This window comes from Peromyscus maniculatus, chromosome 11, assembly GCF_049852395.1.
Source record: "Peromyscus maniculatus bairdii isolate BWxNUB_F1_BW_parent chromosome 11, HU_Pman_BW_mat_3.1, whole genome shotgun sequence".
Taxonomy (NCBI): Eukaryota; Metazoa; Chordata; class Mammalia; order Rodentia; family Cricetidae; genus Peromyscus; species Peromyscus maniculatus.
In genome coordinates this window covers 35,650,471-35,674,817 of record NC_134862.1, presented here as the reverse complement: position 1 = coordinate 35,674,817, position 24,347 = coordinate 35,650,471, and the positions used below count along the sequence as shown (strand labels likewise).

The following is a 24,347-nucleotide window of genomic DNA, read 5'->3' as shown; positions in this document are numbered from 1 at the left end:
TTGTTTCTGCAGTTAGACAACAGTACCCAGTGATGACATCCTAGTGCTCAGCTCTCTAATTCTCAGTTTCTCTAATTCTACAGTCCCAGATCTGGCCAGGGAATGATGCCACTAACAGTAAGTTGGTCTTCCCACTTCAATGAATACGATCAAGATTAGCTCCAATAAGCATGCCCAGAGGCCCATCGCCCAGGTGATTCTGCATTCTGTCTGGTTCACAATTAACAGTAACATCAGACCATGAATCCCATAACTGTTTATTTTGCTGATTTTGAAGGGATTAGGGATGTACAGCTGCTTAGCAGCTATGGATATCATCATGTAATAGACCAAAGGTTAGTCTACGGGGCTGGAGAGATGGTGCAGCAGTTACAAGCATGTGCTGCTCTTGTGTAGGACCTAAGTTTAGTCCTATCATCCATGCCAGCCATCTCATGACCACCTGTAGCTCCAGCTGCAGGAGATCTGACACCCTCTTCTGGCCTCCATGGGTACCTGTACTCACCAGTGCACACACATACACACACACACACACACACACACACACACACACACACACACATAATTAAAAACAAGTAAAGGAGGCTGGGCTGTGGTAGCCTTATAATACCAGCACTTGAGAGGCAGAGACAGGCAGATCTCTGTGAGTTCAAGGCCAGCCTGGTCTACAGAGGGAGTTCCAGAACAGCCAAGGTGGTTACACAGAGAAACCCTGTCTCAAAAAAAAACAAAAACAAGTAAAGTTAGTCTACCATGTAAGAAGTACGCTATATGTGGTACCAAGACATGTATTATGTGGTGTAATTTTTAGAATTAATTTGGTATGCCCTAAGTGCAAGGCAGCTTGCCCGAAATGATACAGAATTAAAAAATGAAAACAGGAGAGGCTGGGCAATCGATATGACCTTGACTACTTACAAGCCAAATAACTTATGGAAATAATGTGGAGACCCCTGTGAACTCTTTGGCCTGACAGGAGGGCTTTAAATAATATTTTAAGAAAACCAAGAGCAAACATCCCTTGGACCTTCTTTTCAGATTAGATCTGAAATGAAAAACCCTGAGTAACACAATTAACTATTGATTTTGTTGATCCATCTTTAATTCTCACAGCAATTGAGTTGTGTTTACACAGTCATGCGGGGCAGACATACCTCACTGGGAGCAAGGCGCCTTTTGCTTTTACATTAATTTAAAAATTAAATTGTTCTGTGCATGAGAGACAAAAATAAAGTTTATTTTTTATTTTCACGGGTGGTTGACTCAGAGATCATAAAGTATTATTGAGCCAGCTGAGATGGCTCATGAAGAGTCTGCCTTTGAGAATGCAGCGGTTAGTTGGCTGGGTAGGTAGACAGTGTTCCCTCTTCACCCTGGAAAAGAGTTTTCTTTTCCAGGCTTCCAGTCACCCGGATGCTATGGTTTGGACATGAAATGTCCCCACAGGCATGTGCCTCCAGTACTTGGTCTCCAGCTAGTTTTGCTGTTTAAGACAGTTTCAGAACAGTTAGGAGGTGGAGACTTGCTAGAGAAAGTGAGTATCTGGAGGCAGGCCTTGAGATTGGATACCCCGCCCCCTTCTGCTTCCTGAGTGCAGATAGGATGTGACCAGCCACCCCATGCTCCAGCTGCCATGTCTCCCCCCACCGCAGTGAGCCATATCTCTTCTTAAACTATAAACTGAAATAAGTCCTTTTCTCTTACATTACCTCTTCTCAGGTGTTTAGTCACAGCAATAAGACCTGATACAGCACAGTCAAGCACAGCCCACAACTAAAGACTTCATCAGTGTTAGCTCTGTGCACACCCTTCTGAGTCGCATGATGAACTCTCTTCCTATCCCACCCTGCTCTGGATGGGAACTACCCCTCCACTCAGCACATCCACACTGTCTGCACCACCCACTCTTTACTTGTTGAGCCACAACTCCACCCCAAAATATCCCCGTAGTGCATACCCTTACCTACCCTTTGATTCTTTAGCCACCCCAGTCATCAGATCAACTGTCACATCCTCAGAGTGCTGTGTTCAGTTGCCACTTGCTTACTGGTCTCATTCTTTGTAACAACACACCTGTCATTTTTCACCTAATCGCATCACCGAGACACTGTATCATCTCACACTCTCTCAAGAGCATGAGTACAATACAGTAAGGTATTTTATAAGAGTCTACATAAATAAATATAAAAATAAAAAACTACATACATAAAATATAATTATAATTAATAAAAATAATGCTGTTATTATTAATTTCTCATTTACCTAATTTGTTGACTAAATTTTAATCACATGTATGGATAGAAATAATAATAGTATATATATTAAGTATTACATGTGATTTTGGGCACCCACTGAGAGACTTGACACATACTTCCCACAGACTAGAGGAGACTGCTGTACTTCAGGTCAGGGGAGGTGTGAAGATGCATCCACATGCTGCCTGGTGCTTGAATGTTGGTGTTAATATAGGTATAGCTTAATCGCCCTACAGTTTAATTTCTAAAATTGTCACACTAGTAATATTTGTAGGTTTTCACCATCAGTCTTTCTGTTGCCTCTAAAAATATCATCAATGTGACATTATACCCTGAAACACACACACACACACACACACACACACACACACACACACACACACACACCAGCAACTCTCCCCTTGCCTGAAGAGCATAGGACTCTGGACTTGAACAAATTGTCTGAGGCTAGCTCAGACCAAGTGAGGCCTTTCTTGATGGCTGCATTTAGGGAAAGGGAAAGGCCAATGTGTGCACACTCTGCCATGGGTCTGCTCTTTTCAATAACATTGTATATTGGCTATTGTGTCTGGATTTTCAGAATATAATTGCAGCTGGTGGTTTCTGAATCTTTAGAAAAATTTCCACAAGGGAGTTTTCTCCTTAGAAGAACGATCAATAAATTAGTGTCACTTCTGAGTTGCCCCGGCTCTCAGGATTCAATATGTCAAATGATTTTATGCAAAGCAAAAGTCGACCAGCCGCTGAACTGAAACTTCAACCACATTAGGAGGTGAATAGCTTATACAAGAGTAAAGCAACACCCTCACCTCCCCAGAAATCAGTGCGCTCCTGCATGAATTTTAGGCTGCGGTCCCACTTAATGCCAGAGCTGTTGTGAAATGACTGAGAGATTGGAGGGTGAGGTGCATGGAGTATCCCTCCCTACTCTATTGGAATGAATCCTGGTTGTCTAGTCATTTCTAGTGAGCCATGTGAAGCCAAGGATAGCTGAGAACTAAACCCAATATACAAAACTGTAAGTTTACTTAAAACATTACAAGACTTAGTTTGTACACACACGAACACATACACACACTACACACACACACACACACACACACACACACACACACACGGAATGTAATTACACAGTTCTTGAATATGAATGTCATAGATGATGACCTTGAGTTGCAATGCCAAGTCCTTGTGGGATGCAGACTAAGGAGATGGCTCATTCAGTGGCATGCTCACTGCTTAAATGTAAATTCAGACCCCCTGTCCACAAATGAGGTGGAGGTCAATTGAGGAAAACTCAACAATGACCTCTTGCTTCCACACACGTGCATACACATGTATTTGTGAGCACATGTGCACATACTCACTCAAACACATAATACACATGGCTAGATAACAGAACATCCCCCTGGGCTTTGACACTCACTGGATGTCCCGTTAACAAACACATAACACTCAGGTATAATTTCATGATCTCTACGCCTCTAATGACATTGAATGTTTTCTCCTGAAAAGAGAATTTCCAGGACTGAGTAAAAGTCATAATTTATATATATATATATATATATATATATATATATATATATATTGACCTGATTCAAGAAAAAATGTATTTTACTTTTCTTATAAGAATAGTCAAAACCCTGTCACTCCAAAGTAAACTCATAGCTGTGTGGAGAAGGCATGGATGTTCCCTTCATGCTACATTTCCTTTGGCAAAGTCTAGAGGTCCTCTGTCCTGCAAAGGCCTGACAGGTGTGCAACTTTAAGGTACAGAGTGATCCAAAGGGCTGTGAGGGAGAAAATTGTCTAATGAGTCTTTGAAATCAAGCAAGTAGCATATGTGTGTATGTCTGTCTGTATGTATGTGTGTATGCATGTGTTCATATGTATTTGTGGATGTATAACTATACATATATGTGTGTATAAATGTGTGTTTACATGCATATGTGTGTACATGTATGAATGTGTGTATGTATACATGTGTATGTATTATTTATGTGTTTTATATGTGTAATGTGTGTGTTTGTGTGTGTATATGTGTGAGTATGTGTATGTGTGTGATTTTTTTACATGTATGTATGTATGCATTTATAGATATGTGTGTATGTGTGTGTGTATATAAACTCATTCATCATCATGCCTGTGAATTAAAGACAGTCTCAATGCTCACACTCTCATCAGCTGACACCAGAATTGACCAGTTGGAGGTTTCTAGCTCAGTGTTTGCTCCATTCTCATCCCTAAATGGTTTTTAGCTGCATTCTGTGCAGAGAAGTGTGTTCCATTTAGTTGCACAACTTACACAAGTTGCTGCCAGTGGACTGGCTTGTTTGCCTAATTCCAGGTCACCATAAAACAATGCCTTTTGCTTTTGGGAAAATGGACCAATTCTCATGAAATCTGCATTGAAAAGCTTATTGTACTACTTTTTATATGTGTCTGTGATATGTGTTCATATATCGATGCATGTTGTACATATGTGTGAATATATGAACACTTGGAGTGTGGAGGCCAGAGGTTTGTGCTGGGGATCATCCTCTGTTGCTCTTCTACCTTGTTGATTGAGGCAGGGTATCTCAGTCAAACCCAGGGCTTGCTGATGAGGCCGGTCTTGGCAGCCAGCTTTCTCTAGGGTCACATTTGCATGCAGGCCTACCTTCCCATGGCTTCTGGTGTTCCAAACACACGTTTCCTCTTGCTTACCCAGCGGGCACTTTACCCCCTGAACCATCACCCCAGCCTCAAGCTGTGCACCGAGGATGCATCTATTACTAGGAGTGGGAATGAGAGAATGAAAGTTTTCATATGGGCATTGCAAGTTTAGAAATAGCAAGTGTGTTTCCATGTTTACTCCAGCTTTACTCATCAGTATGCCTTCCCTCTTCCCAAATGCCCTTCTCTGACTTAACAAAGTTGTGATATTCTTTGTATTGTATTTTACTAGTGAAGGCTACCTTTGTGCCTGTTTTACATATCTGAGAACATATCCCATTCTGGTTGGTTTTTTTGTCAACTTGACACAAACTAGAGACACCTGGGAAGAAGGAACCTCAACTGAGAAAACGCCTCCATTATGTTGGCCTACAATATATCTATAAAGCCTGTGGGGATTATTTTTCAGTGCTGATTGATGTGAGAGGACCCTGGCCCTGTGGTTGGTGCTGCCCCTGAACAGATGATCATGGGTTATACAAGAAAGCAAGCCTTGGAGAACAAGCCAGTAAGCAGCTTTCCTCCCTGGCTCTTGCCCTGACTGCTGTCAGTGATGAGCTGTAATCAGAACATGCAGACCAAATGAACCTTTTACTGCCCAAGTTTATTGGGGTCATGGCATTTATCAGAGCAATGGAAAACAAGCTAGGAAACCATCTCTTTACAAAATACCTTTTCGTCAGTCCTTTTCTCTTGCCTTTACATGGCTCTGTGGCCTTTGTCTCTTTCTGGTGTCCATCCCTCCATTTCCATGAGATGTACCATTCTCTAGCAATCTCAAGCCCCTCCAGTTCCCTTTTTTTTTTTTTTTTTTTTTTTTACAAATTCTTTTTTCCTCACTCTGGGTTCAAGAGTTCCTGTAAAGGTCATTGAAAACCATTGATCACAATTAAAGACAGCAATGGAGTTAATTTAGTCATAAAAGCACATCTCAGCTGGAAATTACTCTTTCACCTAATAAAACCAGTTTGCCCAGGAGATTCTAAAAAATTTGCAAGACCCCAGTAATGAAACAGAGTGCCCCCAAAGTACTGAGTCACAGATCCCTGCCTGGGGCTGAATGGAGAGAAGGGTCCTGTTATAGCGGGTCGTATTAAATTTTCAGGAGAGCAAGTGAAGTCATGTGTCTAGTTGAGTTAATAGAAGGGATGCAGTGCCAGCAGAGGGTAATTATCTGTGCTGGAATCTGACCAGGTTAACGGGGTTAACACCACAACTCTTGAGGAGAGCATGGAGGGTCTCTAGTGCCCACCAAAGGTCCTGCTGCCTGTTTTTATGGTTCAGTCAGAAGGTAGCTCCACCAGGAACATGGCACAAGAGACATTATGGACATTATGGAACCGATTAACTAGTGCCTCTGAGCCAGGAGAAATTGCTGCGTTGCTACTCTTGAGATGGGCCTGCCCATCTTAAATGTCACTTAAAATGGACATCCACATGAGAGGATGACAAAGCTCTACACAGTCTCTCTTCCCAGTGCTCAAGGTGGGGAACAATTGTGCACCTTCAGCTACAAGTCTGTCTGTCCTGCTGTTTGAATATGAAATGGCCCCATAGGCTTATGTGTTCGAGCCCTTGATCCCCAGCTGGGAGCACTGATTTGAAAAGGCTACTGAACCTTTGGAGACTTGCAGGGGGAAGGGGATCACTGGGAGAGAGGCCTTGAGGCTTTATAGCCCAGGGATGCTTCCTGTCTGCTATTGCAGAGGCAATATAGACAGAGGCTTTCTGCTCCTGCTACAATACTTGTCTTGCCATGGCAGACTGTATCCCCTCAAACCATGAGTTAAACTGTTGCTTCTTGACAGATAGTTCATCCTAGCAAAAGAAAGGAGAAATAATACAAAGCCAAAGCCCTGGCTTAGGCGGCCTCCTTCACTTGACCTACCTGCTTCCCGATGGAAGCTCGCTTCTCTTCCACATCTGCTGAGTCACCTCCCTCCTGTGTCTACACCCAGAGAGGCTTCTCTGCCCAACCCATTTCACCATAGCCCCTGAATTAACTTCGTCTTCTTGGCCCCAATGTGGCCATGACGATTTGGTTCAAGTCTGCATTGAAGAGCCAGGCACAGTGGGGTCCATATCTATCATCTCAGTACCTGGGAAGCTGAAGCAGGATAATTACAAGTTTGAAACCACCCTGGGCTACAGAGCAAAGTCAAGGCCAGCCTGACCCACATCGTGAGCTCAGAACAAAGCCCTAGTGGTGGAAGGGCACCATGGTGACATAGTCTCCTAAGATTGGGTGTGTTCTTCCAAATGAAGAGAGCTGCTGAGGACGCCCCTTCCAGCCTGTTGTGTCTGGGCTCCTCATGCACTTCTCAGCAGGGAAGGAAAGAGTGACTCAGTTCATTAGCAATCTCAGGAAACGCAAACGTGGTGGTGAGATGATCTTTTTGGACACTGTGAAGGTGTGTCTTTCCCAAGGTGCCTTCTGATTGGCTTAATAAAAAGCCGAATGGCCAATGGCTAGGCAGAAAGAGGTTAGGCAGGACTTCTAGACAGAGAGAGAAGAAGAGATGATTCTAGGCACAGGAGAGATGCCAGAGGACACGGAGAAGAAACAGGAAGTGCAAGATGGAAGAGAGGTAAAAGGCCATGAGGCAAAACATAGATTGATATAAATGGATTACTTTAAGTTATAAGAGCTAGTGGGACAAACCTAAGCTCCAGGCTGAGCTTTCATAATTAATAAGTCTCCATTTTGTTTTTATAAGCTGGTGGCCTAAAGACAAATCCATCTATACAGAAAGGCTCTGGTAGTGCACAGAAGGACCTCCCTTCATCTCTCTCAGGTTGGGCTAGCTATCAGAAGCACACATTCTTTTTGATTGCATGTGATATGAGGTTTATGGGAAAGTTCACTCCCCATCTCAGAGATGCCAGCTACGATGCCTCATTTCCCCCCACCCCTGTGTGCGTGTGTGTCTGTCTGTCTGTCTGTCTGTCTGTGGGCGTGTGTGCACACATGTATGTAGAGGCCAGAGGTCAACCTCAAGTTTCTTCCTCATTTGCTCTGTCTTTATTTTTCAGCCAGGGTCTTTTACTAAGCCTGGGGCTCTATGATTGTGCCGGGCTGCCTGGCTAGTGGGCTACAGGGATCCTTCCTCCTCCTCTTCAGAGCTGGATTATGGGCAGGTGCCACCCTAGCTAGCTTTTCTCAGTAGATCTGGAGATGGAAGTCGAGTACTTGTGCTTGCCAAGGAAGCTCATTATTTCTCACCACCAAAGTGAGGAGCTCACTTCTTTACAGACGGGAACCTCATTCTCCAGTTGATGCTTTCTCAGTAAGAAAGTTGATATTGGAGTCAACTGTCAGCCTTTCACTCTTCTTTTTCAAGTCCCCGAGAACTAAGATGGGGAGGAAGAATGTCAAGGTTGTTTATTGAGCCAGTAATAGATGCATACAGGACAACCAATTAATTCTCCAGCGCTTTTTAGAGTGGGGAGATTCAGAAAGAACTTTAATGTAAAGAACCAGAGTGTCAGAGGGATTACATAGCTAATTAGCACACTGTCAGCAGTCATATACTAGGTTCCAGATACCTGCTCAATGTGTACTGATGCATTCTGTATTCTGCATGCCTTTTCTCCATTCCTGACTCTCTGGCAGATTAACCATGCATATTTGGACTAGTATTTAGACCTCTCTGTCTGTATTTTCCCATTTGTGTAATGGGGTTGATAATCGGACTCTCTCGTGGGATCGCTTTAAGGATAAAATGAGATAATTCATGCAATAAAGTCACTCTGCACTTGACACATAGTAAAAATACTTTGTAAGTTTGGCTGTTTGCCTACCATGTGTTTTCCTGGGATGATTGGCAGTGATTCTCTATAGCAGTAGAGAACTAAGAGACTCGGAATGTTAATTAAGACCCTGTTTGCGCTAATTTGGGCCAAGGACTCTGATGCTGAGTTAGTGCTCATCTGAGGAAAGAAGCTCAATTTGAATTCCCCCAGCAGCTTTGAGTAGCTTTCTGACATTTTACAGTAGGCATGAGAACCAATACCTTTAAGACAAACTCTACAATGAAAATTTATTTGAAATGATGAAATAGTAGCCTTAATCATAGAATGATGATTCATTTTGCTGTTTCATAAGTTTACTGTGTATTTCTCTCTGACTGTGGGCAGGAGTTTCTAGCTATAAAACTTAATGTGCATCTCTTAGAAGTGGACATTAGCATACACAGATAGGTAGAGGTAGGTAGGTAGGTAGGTAGGTAGGTAGGTAGGTAGGTGGATGAATGGATGGATGGATAGAGAGATAGGTAGACATAGATGATGGATGGAAAGATAGATAGATAGATAGATAGATAGATAGATAGATAGATAGATAGATAGATAGATAGATAGATAGATAGATAGATAGATAGTAGATAGTAGTAGATAGACAGATGATAGATCAATACAGATGATAGATGGATAGGGAGATGATAGATAGATAGATAGATAGATAGATAGATAGATAGATAGATAGATAGATAGATAGATAGATAGATAGATAGATAGCTCCATTGGTAGGTATAGGTATATAGCTATAAATGTATATCTTTTGCTGGTTTAATTCCTTGAGTTTTGGGGTCTTTCCTCAAATATCCTCACATCTTCTGCAAGAGCTTGTCTCTCCTCCTAATTGATCCTTCCTAACATTATCAGTGTTGCTCTAGGCAAAATTTCTTTCATGAGTATCATTGACAGTGAAAACATATACTATGTGTGTCTGTGTAAAAAAACAAACAAACAAAAATCAATCAATTGAACAAACAAAAAACAAGCAAACTAAATTTCCAGGTCAAATTTCACCTGAATTTTAAATCTGTGCAAACCACAGGTTCCGTAAGTATCCTGTGTAGGGCACAGTCGGCTCTGGCCTCCCTTGCCGTCTATGTTGATATTAGAGCTCCATGAGAAGAACCTAAAGGGGAACCTGTTTGGAAATAAAGTTCTTTCTTCCCACCTACTGTGCTGACAGGTCTGAGAGTCTGATTGGGTCACTGAGCATCTCTTTGTCACATCTCCTTCTCTGTCTCCAGCTTTACAGCAGGTCTGTCCACTACAGAATCTACTAGACCGAGAGACAGACTCTCATGACATATATTGACCGGAAGTAGACGAGCAACCAGTGTACAAAGACAGCAGGCGCCTGTTACATGGGATCATACTGGAATACTCGCCCACTTCTTTACTGTGTCTTAAGTCTGTTTACCCTTCAAAATAGGACCAAGAGTACCCTCTCTTGTGGAGTATCCTCTGGGAATCATAACCGTGAGATTATTTATGCCAAGTCAGCCATACAGTAAATTGGTTTGATTGATTACTGTTTGACAACAAGGCATTAAATTAGTTGCAGTGTGATTCTCAAGAGATTTTTGGAGCGTACCTCACAGTTCCTCGCTAGGATTACCACTAAGAAGCCTGTGTTTGCACAGAAGAGAAGAAAATATGCTGTGAGTGTGCAAAGATGCTCATTTCTAGCCCGAAATCATGTCCTCCTGCTCCTGCTCAGCTCTGCTCTTGTTCCCAAGTGCAACAAAAAGCCCCAACAAGAAAGTCACTCATACAGCTGTTGCCACCTATAGGAGACAAATTTAATACAATAATTTTATTTTAATTCTGATGAAATACAACACATGTGAAGGAACGGGGCATTCGATGGAATGGACAGAATTCTCGTTGAGCACTGATTTGTGCTGGGCTCATCATTATTGTTCTGTAATTCTTATTTTTATTTATATTATTTTTAAGTATGTATATAAGTGTGTGTGTGTGTGTGTGTGTGTGTGTGTGTGTGTGTGTGTGTGTATCTGTACACATGAATACAGCTTCCAAGGAGGCCAGGAGAGGATGTCAGATCCTCAGGAACTAGAGTTATAGGCTGTTGTAAACCACCTGACATGGGTGCTGGGGACTGAACTGTGGTCCTCTGCAAGAACAGTATTTGCTCTTAGTTGTTAACCCCTATCACCAGCCCCATAGTTTTTATTTTAGGTGTTACTCTCAAAGACACAGTTGACTGATATTTGTTAAGTGCCTTCTCAAGGTGAAGGTTAAGATCCTGGGCTCTGCAGGCACACTGCTATACTCGAACAGTACTACAGCAGGACCTTAAGTGAGTTCCTACACCTCCTCAAGCCTCACGGCGATAAATGGAGATGCTAATGAGAGCCTCCACATTGAAGCAATTTGGGAACCAGGCTTATTACTGAAACTCTCACTACTCCGGAAGCTGAGGGAATAGAATCAGAGCAAGTCTGAGGTCGGCCTGGGCTGTATAGTGCGTCCCAGGCCCAACTAGATTACAGTTTGAGACCTTATCTCAAATAAATAAAGAAACCAATAGAGCTAGAAAAATGGGTGCCATGGGTAAAGTGTTTGCTATGCAAGCTTGAGGATGTGTTTTCGAATCCCCAGAGCCTTTAAAAGCCAGACAGGGTAGAGCATGTCTGTAATGCCAGCACTCCTGTGGTGAAATAGGAAGCTGAACTAGGGCAGTCCTCAGAAGCTTGTGATCCAGCAACCTTGGTGTATGCAGCAGTGAGCAGAGACCTTGTCTTCAGAAAGGTAGAAGGCAAAGAGGACTGGTACCCAAGGTAGTCCTCTGACTTTATACACCCGCTGTGGCATGTATGCACCTGAACTCTCACACACACATACATGCACATACATATACACATATCATGTGTACAGAAAGGATTATAAAATGCATGAATGAAAGACAAGAAAAGGTAAAAGGTAATAATTGGAAAGTGATAATCCTTTCAATGTCCTTAGTGTCTACTGCAGTTAACGTGAGCTGTCATCGCTGGGGTTAGTGTGTGACAGCCACACTATTTTGTTACCATTTGCCAAGCAGATCATGAACACCTTCCTGTTTGACCACAACCACTCCTTGTATTTAAATGGAAAGCCAATGTGGCTTCAAACATTTATAGATAAATGGCATCTGACAAGATAGTACCCAGCTGACGGTCCCAATGAGAAAGTACTAATACACCCATGCATCCTGTTCCATAAACAAAGAGGAAAGGAAGATATCCAGGACAAAGACAAAGTTTGGGATGGCAGAGCCACAAACAACATGAAACAAATAATGGGAAGTTACTCGGTGCCACTGTCCCAGGACTCTGTCTGTTCCCCTGAAACAAGAAGGTTGCAGATCTAGAATGAACTCTGCAGTTAAACTGCTCAGTCAAGGAGAGTAAAAAAAAAAAAAAAAAAAAAAAAAAAAAAAAATACTTTCCCAGTCACATCTATATGAACGTCACAGGTTTTTCTTCCCCCACCATGAGCAGCAGACCCGACGAACCACAGAGCTGCATGGATGCTACAGGGAGGGAGCAGAACTGGAATACAGCAAAACATGCATGCTCATACAATGCAAATAGCCCAAGCAACCAAAGCCTCTTAAGCCTCTCCATCCCTTGCATTGCTTCTGCAGGGAATTTTCAGAGAGATGCTGGAGATCATGCCAGTGCCCAGGGTGTGTGGGGCTGAGGGCTTAGGGACTGAAGGACACCTCAAGAACCAAGCCACACTTGAACACTGCAGAAAACACCAACTAAAAACCCACAGGTGCTAAAAAAAAAAAAAAAAAAAAAAAAAAAAAAAAAAAAAAAAGCATCAAATCAATGACCTAATCCCAGAGTCCAAATCCCAGCGGAGAAACATGAAAAACCAAAAACAAGACTTCTCTAAATTACCAATCCTGTAGTGATGGATTCCAATAACAGCAAATTAGATGAAACCTAAGCAGTCAAAGGAATGTAAAAGAACATCAAACAATTTCAAGGAGAACATGAAATACACTGAGTGAATTCAAAGAGAATGAAACAGTGCAGTGAAACAGTTGAAACAGTGCAGTATGAACACAGGACATGAAAAAAGAGATCCAGTAAAGTAACAGAAATGCTGAAAACTTCAAACTAAAATTTCGGAAATGAGAAGCTCAATTAAAATAAAACCTCAGTGGAAATCTTTACAAACAGAAACGATCAGATGGAAGATGGGATTGGGGACAAGGTAGACAAATTAGAAAATTTGATCAATAGTAAAGATAATAATGTTAATAACCTCAAATTTCCAATCAAACGGTAAGAAGTAGCAGTTAGGGTTAAGACAGGATCCATGTACTTGTTACCTTCAGTAAACACACCTCACTGGCAAATATCCATACAGACTTAGAGTAAGACAATAGAAAAGGGCATTCTAAGTGATGAAACTAGGAAAAAGCAGGTGTAGCCACATTGGTATCTGACTAATTGCTGAATTAGCAGAGATTAAGAATATCACTTCACAGTGGTTAAAAATATAATTCATCAAGAGAATAAAATAATTCTAAACATATACATACCAAACATTGGCATGCCCAATTCATAAAACAAACACTGTTAAATATAAATGATAGATCGAGGGACTAGAGAGATGACTCAGTGGTTAAGGGTCCTTGCTGCTGAGTTCAGTTACCAGCACCCACATTTAGTGTTTCACAACTGTCTGTAACTTCAGCTCCAGGGGATCAGACACCTTTTTCTGGCCTCCCTGGGTACCTGTACACACATGCACACACATAACATAATTAAAAATAAAATGTATCTTAAGTAATAAGTAAATGCTACCAACCTCAACATGCAGTACTAAGTAAGGAAAAACTTAAACTTCCCTCTAAAATCTGGACTAAGACAAAGGTGCCCACTCTCTCTACGCATATTCAACACAATGCTTGAAGCCTTTAGCTAGAGCAGTAAGACAAGAAAAGGAAATAAAAGGACATGAATGGGAAAGAAGCTGTAAGATTGTTCCTATTTGCAGATGATATGATCCTCCTATCCATGAGACCCCACAGATCCCACCAGAAATAAGACTGGAGGACAGGACAGAAATCGTGGGAGATGGGGGGAAAGGGAGGTCTGGGGTGGTCAAAGGGAAAGGTACGCCTCCGTGAAAATGTCTCCATGCAAACCCATCACTATGTGCCATAAATGTGGACCAATAAAACATAGACCAAAAAATAGACGTGTAGAAGAGGACACACAGCATGACGCCTGATCCTCCAGCTCAGATACGGCAGATACTGCCGGCTGGTGTGCAGGTGGAGTTTTTATTTGTTTTTTGCCACTCTTCTTTTTTTTTTTTCCTTATGAGCAAGTGATTAAAAAGCATAGAATTTTTAATTAATGCAAGCAGTCCCTAGATTTCTCACCTTCTAAATAAAAAACTCTGGACCCACGTTTCTGATGTTAGACACAGCCCATGTTCCTGAATACTGTCTTCACCACTTCCTGGGCTCCCATTGTGAGGCCAGGTGAAGAGTGGCCCTTCTTGTCGCTTGCACCAGTGGTGTGGAGCTAACAGTGAGAACTCACATTTCATCCACTTCACAATGAGAAGGCATGTTTACCTTCTCTCCATAAGCAGTATGAACAGAGTCAGACAGATAGATGGTAGACACACAATTTAGGTAGATTCTAGAGATAGATCGACATATACATACATACATACATACATACATACATACATACATACATACATACATACATAGCTTGTTTCTTCTTTCCATTCTTATATTTTATTTTTGGTTGTGAGCCTAGCCTTTAACAGCTGAGTCATCTCTACAGCTCCCACTCTTTTATTTTAAAAGCTTTCATACTTGTGTTGTCTTAGTCAGGATTCCTGTTGTTGTGATAAAACACCCTGACCAAATCGAGTTGGGGAGGAAAGACTTTATTCAGCTTACACTTCCATATTTTTGTTCTTCATTGGAGGAAGTCAGGCAGGAACTCACACAGGGCAGGAACCTAGAAGCAGGAGCTGATGCAGAGGCCATGGAGAGGTGCTACTTACTGGCTTGTTCCTTATGGCTTGCTCAGCCTGCTTTCTTATAGAACCCAGGACCACCTACCCAGGAATGGCACCACTGACAATGGTCTGGGCCCTCCCCCATTAGTTACTAATTAAAAAAATGTCTTACAGGCTTGACTACAGCCTGATCTTACAGAGGCATTTTCTCCATTGAGGCTCCTTGCTCTCTGATGACACCAGCTTGTGTCAAGTTGACATAAACCAGCCAGCACATGTCTATATTGCATATTGAGCATGGGTCAGAATCGCACTCTGAGCTTCTTTAAAACAAGTGGCAGGGCCCCAGATTCCTGATGTAGCAGGTCTGGGTGAACACCATGGGACTGCATTTCCAACAAGCTCCTTGATGTTCCAATGGCTGCTGCGAGTCTAGAGAGTAAACTCTGAGAACCACTGTCATGGACTGATAATCGTGTGTGTGTGTGTGTGTGTGTGTGTGTGTGTGTGTGTGTGTGTGTGTGTGTGTGTGTTGTGTGATGTGTGTGTATGATGTGGTGTTTGTGTGTGTGATGTGGTGTTTGTGGTGTATGTGTGGTGTGTGTGTGTGTGATGTGTTTATGTATGTGTTTGTGGCGTGTGTGTGGTGTGTGTGTACGTGTATGTGGTATGTGTGGTGTGGTGTGTGTGTGGTGTGTGAGTGTGATGTGGTGTTTGTGGTGTGTGTGTAGTCTTGTGTGATGTGGTGTTTGTGTGTGTGTGTGTATGGTGTGTGTGTGTGATATGGTGTGTGTGTGGTATGTAGTATGTATGTGTGGTGTGTGTGTGATGTGAGGTGTGTGTATGTGTGTGTGTGAGATGTGAGGGGTGTGTGTGTGTGTGTGTGTGTGATATGTGTGTGTGTGGTATGTAGTGTGTATGTGTGGTGTGTGTGTGATGTGAGGTGTGTGTATGTGTGTGTGTGAGATGTGAGGGGTGTGTATGTGTGGTGTGTGTGTGATGTGAGGTGTGTGTATGTGTGTGTGTGTGTGTGAGATGTGAGGGGTGTGTGTGTGTATGTGTGATATGTGTGTGTGTGGTATGTAGTGTGTATGTGTGATGTGTGTGTGATGTGAGGTGTGTGTGTGTGTGTGTGTGTGTGTGTGTGTGTGTGTGTGTGTGTGTGTGGTGCCCTAATGAGTTTCCTTGGGGCTGTCTACAGACACAGGAGGGATCATGTTTTACAGCAGTACTTCCCAGCAACTGTACCACTGAAGAAAAGGTGCATGAAGCAGCTGCTGTGTGGTGAGAAGCTGTAAGCAGCTGTGTTCTAGATTTTCCTCAGTGCTTAAACAAGGTCCACCTGTCACCATTCACACCTGAAGGAGGATGTTGGTGGCACAGCCAGGCTCTAGCTGACACACTCAGGTTGTCCCCCTCCAGGGCCTCTAATTAACCCACTTCACCATGTGGCCTTACATCCAAACTTTCCATCTGCCTTAGAGTAGCTTTCTGAGAAGTTTTTGTTGAGTGAATCTGACCATATAGACCAGGCACAGGTGAGAAAAATGCTTGTTTTTCTTGAAAAGGAGTAACAAACACATCCAGGTGATGAGAAACTGTACTGAAGACTCTTTATTCACCTAAATATAAATACATACTCATATTTTGTGATAGACATCTCTCCAAACCATTTCCTACTCACCACCCATTGTTAACATTGTGCCATGTAATTTAGGGGGGCAGGGACCAAAGGCCTAAAACTTGGCAGAACATTAAAAAACACTTGCTTGAGTTCTTCCTGATGATGGAATCATCATCTATGCACAGCTAGGAATCTGTGGACCAGTTCCTCACCATGGTTTCCAGGCAACCATTTAAGATTGAAAAGCAGGTCTACAAGTAATACTTCAGCACATTGAGTAATTAAATGAGCACTAATTCAAGGCATACATCCAGATCTTCCTATGAAATGACCCCACTCTCCAGTGGGGAACAGAGAAACCCCAGCACTGGCCCTTGGAACATTAAAGTCATCCACTTCCATATCTCTTTTCCTTTCTGTTGGGTACTTGGCATTTAAGAACCTCCAGGTCTTGACTGTCTGTCTGTCTCCATCAGTTTCCTCATGGCCTTTCTAAGTCCAGTATAATCGTATATATGGGGCATGGTGTGGGTAGTAGAAGAAACTGCATATATTCAAAATGGTTTGACAGGTCATTGAAATGAAAGATTGGGGTAACAAAATTTAAAAAACAATCATGATGATATTGTTGTCTTTTTTTTTTTAACATAAGGGGATAGGTCCAACCAACAGAAAGCATAAAACCCCCACACTTAGCCAACCTGACATCAGATGTCACTCTCTGCCCTGCAGGGAAGCTGCAGCCAAGTGACCATCAGGATGAGCCTTGTTTCTGATCTTGTGTTCCTAGAAAAGTGAGTTTTGTTAGCAGTATTGTGTGTTTCCAAATAGCTATAGGAAAGGGTTTTGACTTCTTGCAACAGTAACTAAAGTTTGAGTTAATGGACATACTAAATATGGTGTGTGTGTGTGTGTGTGTGTGTGTGTGTTCCTGTGTGTATAGGTACACATTTTGTTCATGCATGTAGAGGCCAGATGACAACCTAAAGAGTCATTCCTCTATCACCGTCCATATAGTTTGTTTTGCTTTGGATTTGGGATGTGTTTTTTCTCTAAAGACGGGTTCTCACTAGCTTAGGACTCACCAAATAGGCTGGGTTGGCTGGCTATGGAGCTAAGAGAATGTCCTTTCTCTGCTTCCAAAGCGCTTGGATGGCTAGTGTGGGCCACCACACCCGTTTCTTTTAGATTGGTCCTTATTCTTGCAAGGAAGTAATACACTGAGTGAGCCATCTCCCCAGCCCAAGAGACCATTATTGGACTATTACACATCCTATACGAGAATGAAATCTACACTGTGTGCTGTATATAAGTAAGACTGTTATGTATCAACTAAAATGAAATACAACTTGTAAAGTAGCACATGGGCCAGAAAGCAAAACGAAATGTTTACCTTGCAGCTTTGTGAGAGGCTAATCGAATCTATTAAGTGTCTTTGTCCTAGTGGAGGCTGAACAGGCAGTAGCTCTTGCTATCATATTTGTGGCTGCTTTTCCCCGGGTAAGGTGGGATTCTTGCCTCAAAGAAGAAAAGTTGATGGGAAATGCTTTAGAGACGTAACCACTGTACTCTTCTCTTTGCCTCTGGCGTCCCTGCCTCCCTGGGTTCTCACCCCAGCCTGAATAAGCTACTTGAGCAACTGAACACACTCATGCGTACAGAGCACCTACAATGATTGTCTAGTATAACTGCAGTATTTTATGGAGTCTTGGGGGGTATTAAGAACAGGCCATAAATACCTGGGAAAAAAATGGTATGGCTGGAGTCTTCTGGAAGGGAAGGGTTACTAAACTGCAGACCCGTTATTTGGTTTTTATGCCTCTAGCCCTTCTGGAATATGCAGTCAATGACTTGGAGCTCTCCTTCAAATATCTTAGGTGCCTAAAAGGGACAAAATTCAAACATGACAATATTCTTAACAAGCTTAATATGTGCTTAAATTTTATGGCAATCTAAGGGATTTTATGCCTTTTCTCCCTGAATAACTATAACTTCTGGCTAAAACTCAATCCGTCTCCCTTTCAGAAAAAGTGCAAGGAATTTTATTAAGAAAACAGAGGGCTTTGAACCTTTGATAAAGAAAAATATGACACTTTACCTGAGCAAATTTCAAATGGATCCATTTAAAATGAATTAAGTGGCACTTAACTGGTTTGCAAATTGAGATCTATTTATCTCAGTAAAATGATTAAAGTCTTGATTTATCCCTAAAATTAGCTTTATTATTGCATTTAATTACACTGAAAGATTGTTAAGGACTTGTAGGTTCCCTCTGTCCCTTTAAACTGTACTTTATTCCGACAATAATTGAATATCAGATAGGATAAATTGATTTTTTCCAAAGAATTATGTTTCTAATATTTTCCTCCTTTTTATTGCAGGAACTGAAACAAGTTGAAGAAACAAAAGAAGATCCTGAGAATAGATTATCTGAAATTTCCCTGGAGTCGTTCAATAAATTTAACAGCAATACTGTGATTTTATTAGGAACAGAGAAGTCTCCAAGCACGGTTAAAGGACAGGAGGAAGGCCGGAAGACGGACGCGCCATCGGGTGACTCGGCCAAGCCTGGGGTGGACAACGTGGAGTCTCTCAGTGACTCTCTGTACGACAGCTTCTCCTCTTGTGCAAGCCAGGGTTCCCATGATGCCTAGGGGCACCCCTCAGCGAGACCTGAGCACAGAGCTGGGCACGCAGGGAGCACTGGCTCCAGAGAAGCTGAAGGCAGCCCGCACACACGAGTTGACTCCCCTAGTGGACTGATAAAGATCGCCGCCGCGACTTCCTGCGTTTCATGAGGATTAAAAGCAAAATATGATAGAGAATTCTCAATGTTTGCACTTTTTTTTTGAGTATTTGTATAAAAGCTGTAAATTTTGGGGGAAGAGAAATTATATTTCTAGGGGGAGAAAGATAGCAATAAAGAGAGTTGGCGCCATGCTCTTGAAATGATGTATTAAGTTTTAGAAGTTGATAATATATTTTTGAAAAAAACTCCACCTAAGGATTTTGTGAAGTTAATCATCCTGGTCCTCAAATCATTCGTGTGTACACTGTGTCAGTCTGAACCTGGGGCCTGCAGAAGAGTTAGAGGGTTGAGGTGATCGCTGTCTCTCAGAGTCTCATTTTGATTGAAAATTTGAATGGTGGTCCAATTTCCAAATTGCCACTAGGAAGACTGATGTTGTAATGCCATCTACCAGTAGTGCTCCTGCTGTGTGCAGAGGGGAGCAAGTCTTAGCAGGCTTCACCTCCAGCATCTCCCATCGTCTCCATTGTACTTCTCTGCAATTCTGAGTGTTCGTTGACTTTTTTTTTATCTCCCCGCTTTTTTAAATTAAAATCTGGGTACTCTATTTGCCATATCCACTTTATAGAAATAAATGAATGGTTGGTGCTATGAAAATTTCTTACTTTTTAATATCCTTTTTTCTATTAAAGACTGTTTATATGTGAGGATAAATTCTATTTTAAAGGTTACGTGTATTTTTTCTAGACGTGAACTATTTATAATTCCTCCTGTACAGAAGCCTGCAGACCGGGCAGAGTAGAGCTGTGTTTAGGACTTGTGCAGTTGCCTTAGCACACCTGTATCTTTATAGAGTATTGTATGACCAGTGTTATTTTATTTGTGCAATTTGTTGTATTTGGATTTTGTTATCCTAAATTCAAGTTGTGTAAAGCATCTTTGTCTTTCAGACTTTAAAAATCCTTTTGTTTCATTTCATTTTGGAATAAAAGTCCTATCACATCCTCTAAGAGCAGAAAAGAACTTTATTCAAGGAGCGATTGGTCCCGTGATTATCTTAATCCTGTCCCGAGCTTGCTCTGTGAATAGGTTTCCCTGAAGGAATAAATAAGCCGGCCCTTTTGCTCCTGTAACAGTAATTCGAACAATTGTTAAGATCCACACTGCAGACAAGCAAGTAATGGTCAAAGCATCCCCGTCTCCCCAAGGAGTTAACCAGCTAGAAATGAAAGGAAGGGGGTGGGGGAGAATGAGCCCGAGGCGGCTGTGGACCGATCTCTGCAGAGGAATTACAAGAAAGTCATTTATGCCCCTTCCAGACCTGCTCTGCTGGCAGGGTGGGGAAATAAATGACCATAGCCCAGCCTGAGAGCACTTCCCCTCGGGAGGCACCGCAGGAGAGAGGTGAAGCTTAGCCACGGGGGTTCCACTGAGGCTCCCAAATCCGGGGTGGTGGGGGTAGAAATGCACGGGGTTGGGGGCGGGGGCACCAAGAGCTTCGGTTGCCAGCTCTTTGCACAGCACAGCCTTCTGCAAAGCTCCACCAGGAAGGAAAAATAGCACCGTGGTGTCCCGGGAATATGCAAGGTGGGTCGCTTGGCATTGTCAGAAAGGGGGGTGGGGGTTGGTGGCGTAGGAGGGAGGCAACTGATGACCAAGTCCTGGGCGTGCAGAGCGCTGAAAGGAGTGTATACTCATAGCTGATGGCTTGGGGGAGCTGGCAGCCCCATTCGCTTTGCAGTGAAAGAAAGCACAGATCCCGGTGTCCACTCGCCAGGATGGCTAGGCGATCAGGGTTGTGTCGCTGCATCCTCCAGCGGTGAGTGGATGGTCTGGCCGAGGGAGCCACCTGCGGTGGGGTCACCATCGTACTCGCAGGCATTCTGCCAGAAGATAGGGGTGACCCGTGTTGTGGGTTTCTCCCAGGAAGAGGCGCGGCTGCACCGGACACCCCAGGGAACTAGCGACCGTGCAACTTTTCCAGGTGCACGGAAATACCCTTTCACCTTATCCCAGACAGTCACCCAGAGGGTGGCAGGTGATAGAAGATCCCAGGCTGCGTGGGGCGAGACCCAATTGCAGGGGTACTAGTTAGCACCGGGAGGGAACAGAGCACCTGGAAGGGAAGGGTATCCCAGTGTGCCGAGACCCAGGCCAGCACTCGGATCTCCGAGTTCTCCCAGGACAGGTCCTGGCCTGGCGGCACCTGCTGCGCCCTAGTCACCTCTGTATTCCTAACCTGTATAAATGACTACTCCGGAGCCCTGCAGGCTCTCCTTTCCAAGGAACTGGAGGAGGTAGGCTAAAGGGGTAGCAGAAGGGGGTGGGGACAGTAGAGAGACAGTCCCAGCCTTCCCCGCCCTCCACCCCCACCACAACTCAGCAGCCGTCACGTGGTACCCGGAGTGGGAGGGGTGGGGGCAGAAGAGGCGAGACTTTTTTGGGTGCTCCGGATCGCCAGTAGTTCTTCAAGCCACAGCAGCCAACTCCTCTGGAGGCGCAGCGCTCCGCCCCAGGGAGCGCGAACCCGAGGAGCCTGGGACCAGCCTCTGGGAGCCCCGGGCGCGGGCGATGCGGGCGCCGCGGGCGACACCTGCGGCTCCTCTCGGTGGCAGCCGTCGCCTGGGCGGCAGCAGCGCAAACCTCGGCAGCTACAGTCGCTGCGGCCCGGACATCCTCCGCTGCTGTCGCCTCCGCTGCGGTCTCGGTCTCTGATGCTCCTGCCCTCTCCCGGCCCTGCCGATCCGGGAGGATGTGGGTTCTCGGCATCGCAGCAACTTTTTGCGGATTGTTCTGGCTTCCAGGTAAGAAGATGGAGAGGCCAGCAGCCTGGCCAGGCACGCTCATGCCATCTCTCCGCCGCGCGTCCGTGCTCTAACCCCCCAGTGCGCCCATCTGGGGTCCGCGCTGCGCTGGGGCTACCCAGCGGGAGTTTGGTGCTGGAAACTGAGACCCAGAGGCGCCAGACTGGGACTCTCTCCAAGTCCCGCGCTGCAGGAGAGCGGCAGATTGGCACGACTCTCAGCTGCAGCTGCTTGGGGTACACAGTCGGGGATGCAGAGCTGGGAGTGGGGAGGGTCCTTGAGCCAGGCAAGAGGGGAGAGGGGGAGACAAACCTCCAACCCACTCAAGTTACCAAGTGTTTGTGGCCACCTAAGAAGAGAGCGACGACGCGGACAGGTGAGCGGCACACCGGACAACCTACAGCTAGGGGCGGGGGACGGCCCTCCCAGGCTGAGTTATCTGTGCTCTGCTTATGTACGATCCATGGGGTGCTAGGAAGGGGACACATTGTGAGCGCTGGACATGGAGTCCAAAGAGAAGCTCCCAGATCGGAGGAGAGCAACCAGGAAGACATACATGGTAAGGCTGGACCTAGTCCCTGATCATGGACTCTAAGCTATTAGAGTTTGTTTTGGGTTTTTCCCCCCAACAGCCATGTTTTTTGTTTTTTGTTTTTAGCGGGGGATGGAGAAGCCAGGTCTAAAGGGACTGTAGTGTAGCGGTCCCGGGGAGAGCGAGCACACACACACACACACACACACACACACACACACACACACACACACACCACGTGCACACACCATATACTCGCCCACCCTCAGCAGCTGCTCCCCTCACTGATCACAAGAAGAGACTCAGAACCAGCCGGAGGACTTGAGGCTCATGGACACTTGGCATGCAGCGCCTCCTTTCAGGTTGCAGGGTGGTCGCTAGGAAGCCTCGGAGCCCCAGCCTATGAATGCTGACTTCCAAGATTAAATAAATAAAAACCGAAAAGGCGTCAGCGAATGCAATTATGAATGGTGCCAAAATAGTAATTAACCAATTTGTAACCAATTAGCAATTAGGCTCAGACAGGAGCTGAAGCTTGTATCCAGCTATTTTGACCTGGGGTTTGACCTCTCACCCTTCCCTTTGCAACAACTTGAAGAAAGGCATGAGGGGTGTTACAGGAGCTGTTTGTGTCTAGAGAAGGAATTTAGGGTCTCCGGCAGGGCTTTATCCTGCTAGGAACCGGTGCCGCCGCCCCCTGCCGGCGTCAGGCGCTGCCAGCCCTACTGAAGATCCGGAGGCAGAGGCCAAAAGCCCTTGCTGTCTGGGGCTGTACATGGTGCTACAGCCCAGTCAGGGTGTGCTCTGTGCAAGCCAGATCTTAACTGGTGCTTCTGAACCCCACCTCATCTGTCCCGCAGGGTTGGCGCTGCAAATTCAGTGCTACCAGTGTGAAGAATTCCAGCTGAACAACGACTGCTCGTCCCCTGAGTTCATCGTAAATTGCACTGTGAACGTTCAAGACATGTGTCAGAAAGAAGTGATGGAGCAAAGTGCGGGTAAGCTGGGCTGCTCTTCCCCCTCCAACCGCCATCTAGGGCTGGGGATAGAGGGTGTTAAATTATACAGGAAAAGACAGTGACTGATTCAACATGCGTGCGTGCTTGCGCGCACGTGTGTGTGTGTGTGTGTGACACACACACACACACACACACACACACACACACACACACACACACTGGTTAGCAGATTTACTTTTTACAGTTCTGGGAAAACGAAGAGTTGGAAGTTACTTTAACCTCATTAGAGTTAATTACCAGGGCTTCTCCCCAAGGGGCTCCGGAGAAGAAGTCATTGTAAATCGGTAGCTTTCTTTCTTCTTTCTTTTCTTTTTCTTTTTTCCTTTTTTTTTTTTTTTTTTAGTTTACTTCTTTCACCTTCCTGGACTAAAAAAGCTGATCAGGGTGGTGGAAAAAATATATGGATAACTGGTCCCAGCTCCAGCAGCTAGACAGTAGCCTGTGAGCGATGTCAGCCTGAAATATGAAGCTACTTCAAGTTCCCAGAGGTCAGAACTTGAAAAATGTGTTTTGTCAGAGCGCTGCACCATATTTCTTTGAAGAACACTATAGGATCTTTATTTAATTTTAGAACTAATGCATCAAATTCCAGGCACAAATTGCCAAGATCTTTCACGGGGAGGGTTATCCCCCACCCCCACCCCCACCCCCACCCCCAGAAGCTTAGCAATTGGCTGTTTGAGCAAAGAGCCTGGATGCTATGCAGCGGAAGAAGGGAGTTAGATAGAACAGACTTCACTCTAGCTCATAAGTCTGCTGAGAGGTGGAAACCCACCCACCCTGGAGTTAGAATTAAAAACTGACCCCCAAAATGGAACCAGAACTTTGAGAAAATAAAGGAAGCCATGGCT

The 24,347-nt window shown here is 44.3% G+C and overlaps 2 protein-coding genes across 20 annotated transcripts in view; both read left to right on the top strand.

Moving 5' to 3' along the window:
- The window catches only part of Nckap5 (NCK associated protein 5), a 934,454-nt gene extending 914,217 nt beyond the window's left edge, over positions 1-20,237 (top strand). For 4 of the 18 annotated variants that reach the window (XM_076547261.1, XM_076547267.1, XM_042258029.2 and 1 more), the window contains one exon: positions 18,774-20,233. In XM_076547261.1, coding sequence (XP_076403376.1) covers positions 18,774-18,790 — 17 coding nt within the window. In that variant the 3' untranslated portion in view covers positions 18,791-20,233. Of the gene's footprint in view, positions 1-18,773 lie in introns of all 18 variants that reach the window. The other 14 variants (XM_076547257.1, XM_042258028.2, XM_076547256.1 and 11 more) reach the window with 7 other exon arrangements.
- Positions 20,238-20,782: 545 nt separating this feature from the next.
- Lypd1 (LY6/PLAUR domain containing 1) overlaps positions 20,783-24,347 on the top strand; it is a 43,377-nt gene continuing 39,812 nt past the window's right edge. The window contains exons 1-3 of one of the 2 annotated variants that reach the window (XM_042258027.2): positions 21,583-21,773; positions 21,907-21,945; positions 23,338-23,475. In XM_042258027.2, the coding sequence (XP_042113961.1) occupies positions 21,713-21,773; positions 21,907-21,945; positions 23,338-23,475 (238 nt within the window). In that variant the 5' untranslated portion in view covers positions 21,583-21,712. Of the gene's footprint in view, positions 22,505-23,337; positions 23,476-24,347 lie in introns of both variants that reach the window. The other variant, XM_076547252.1, reaches the window with a different exon arrangement.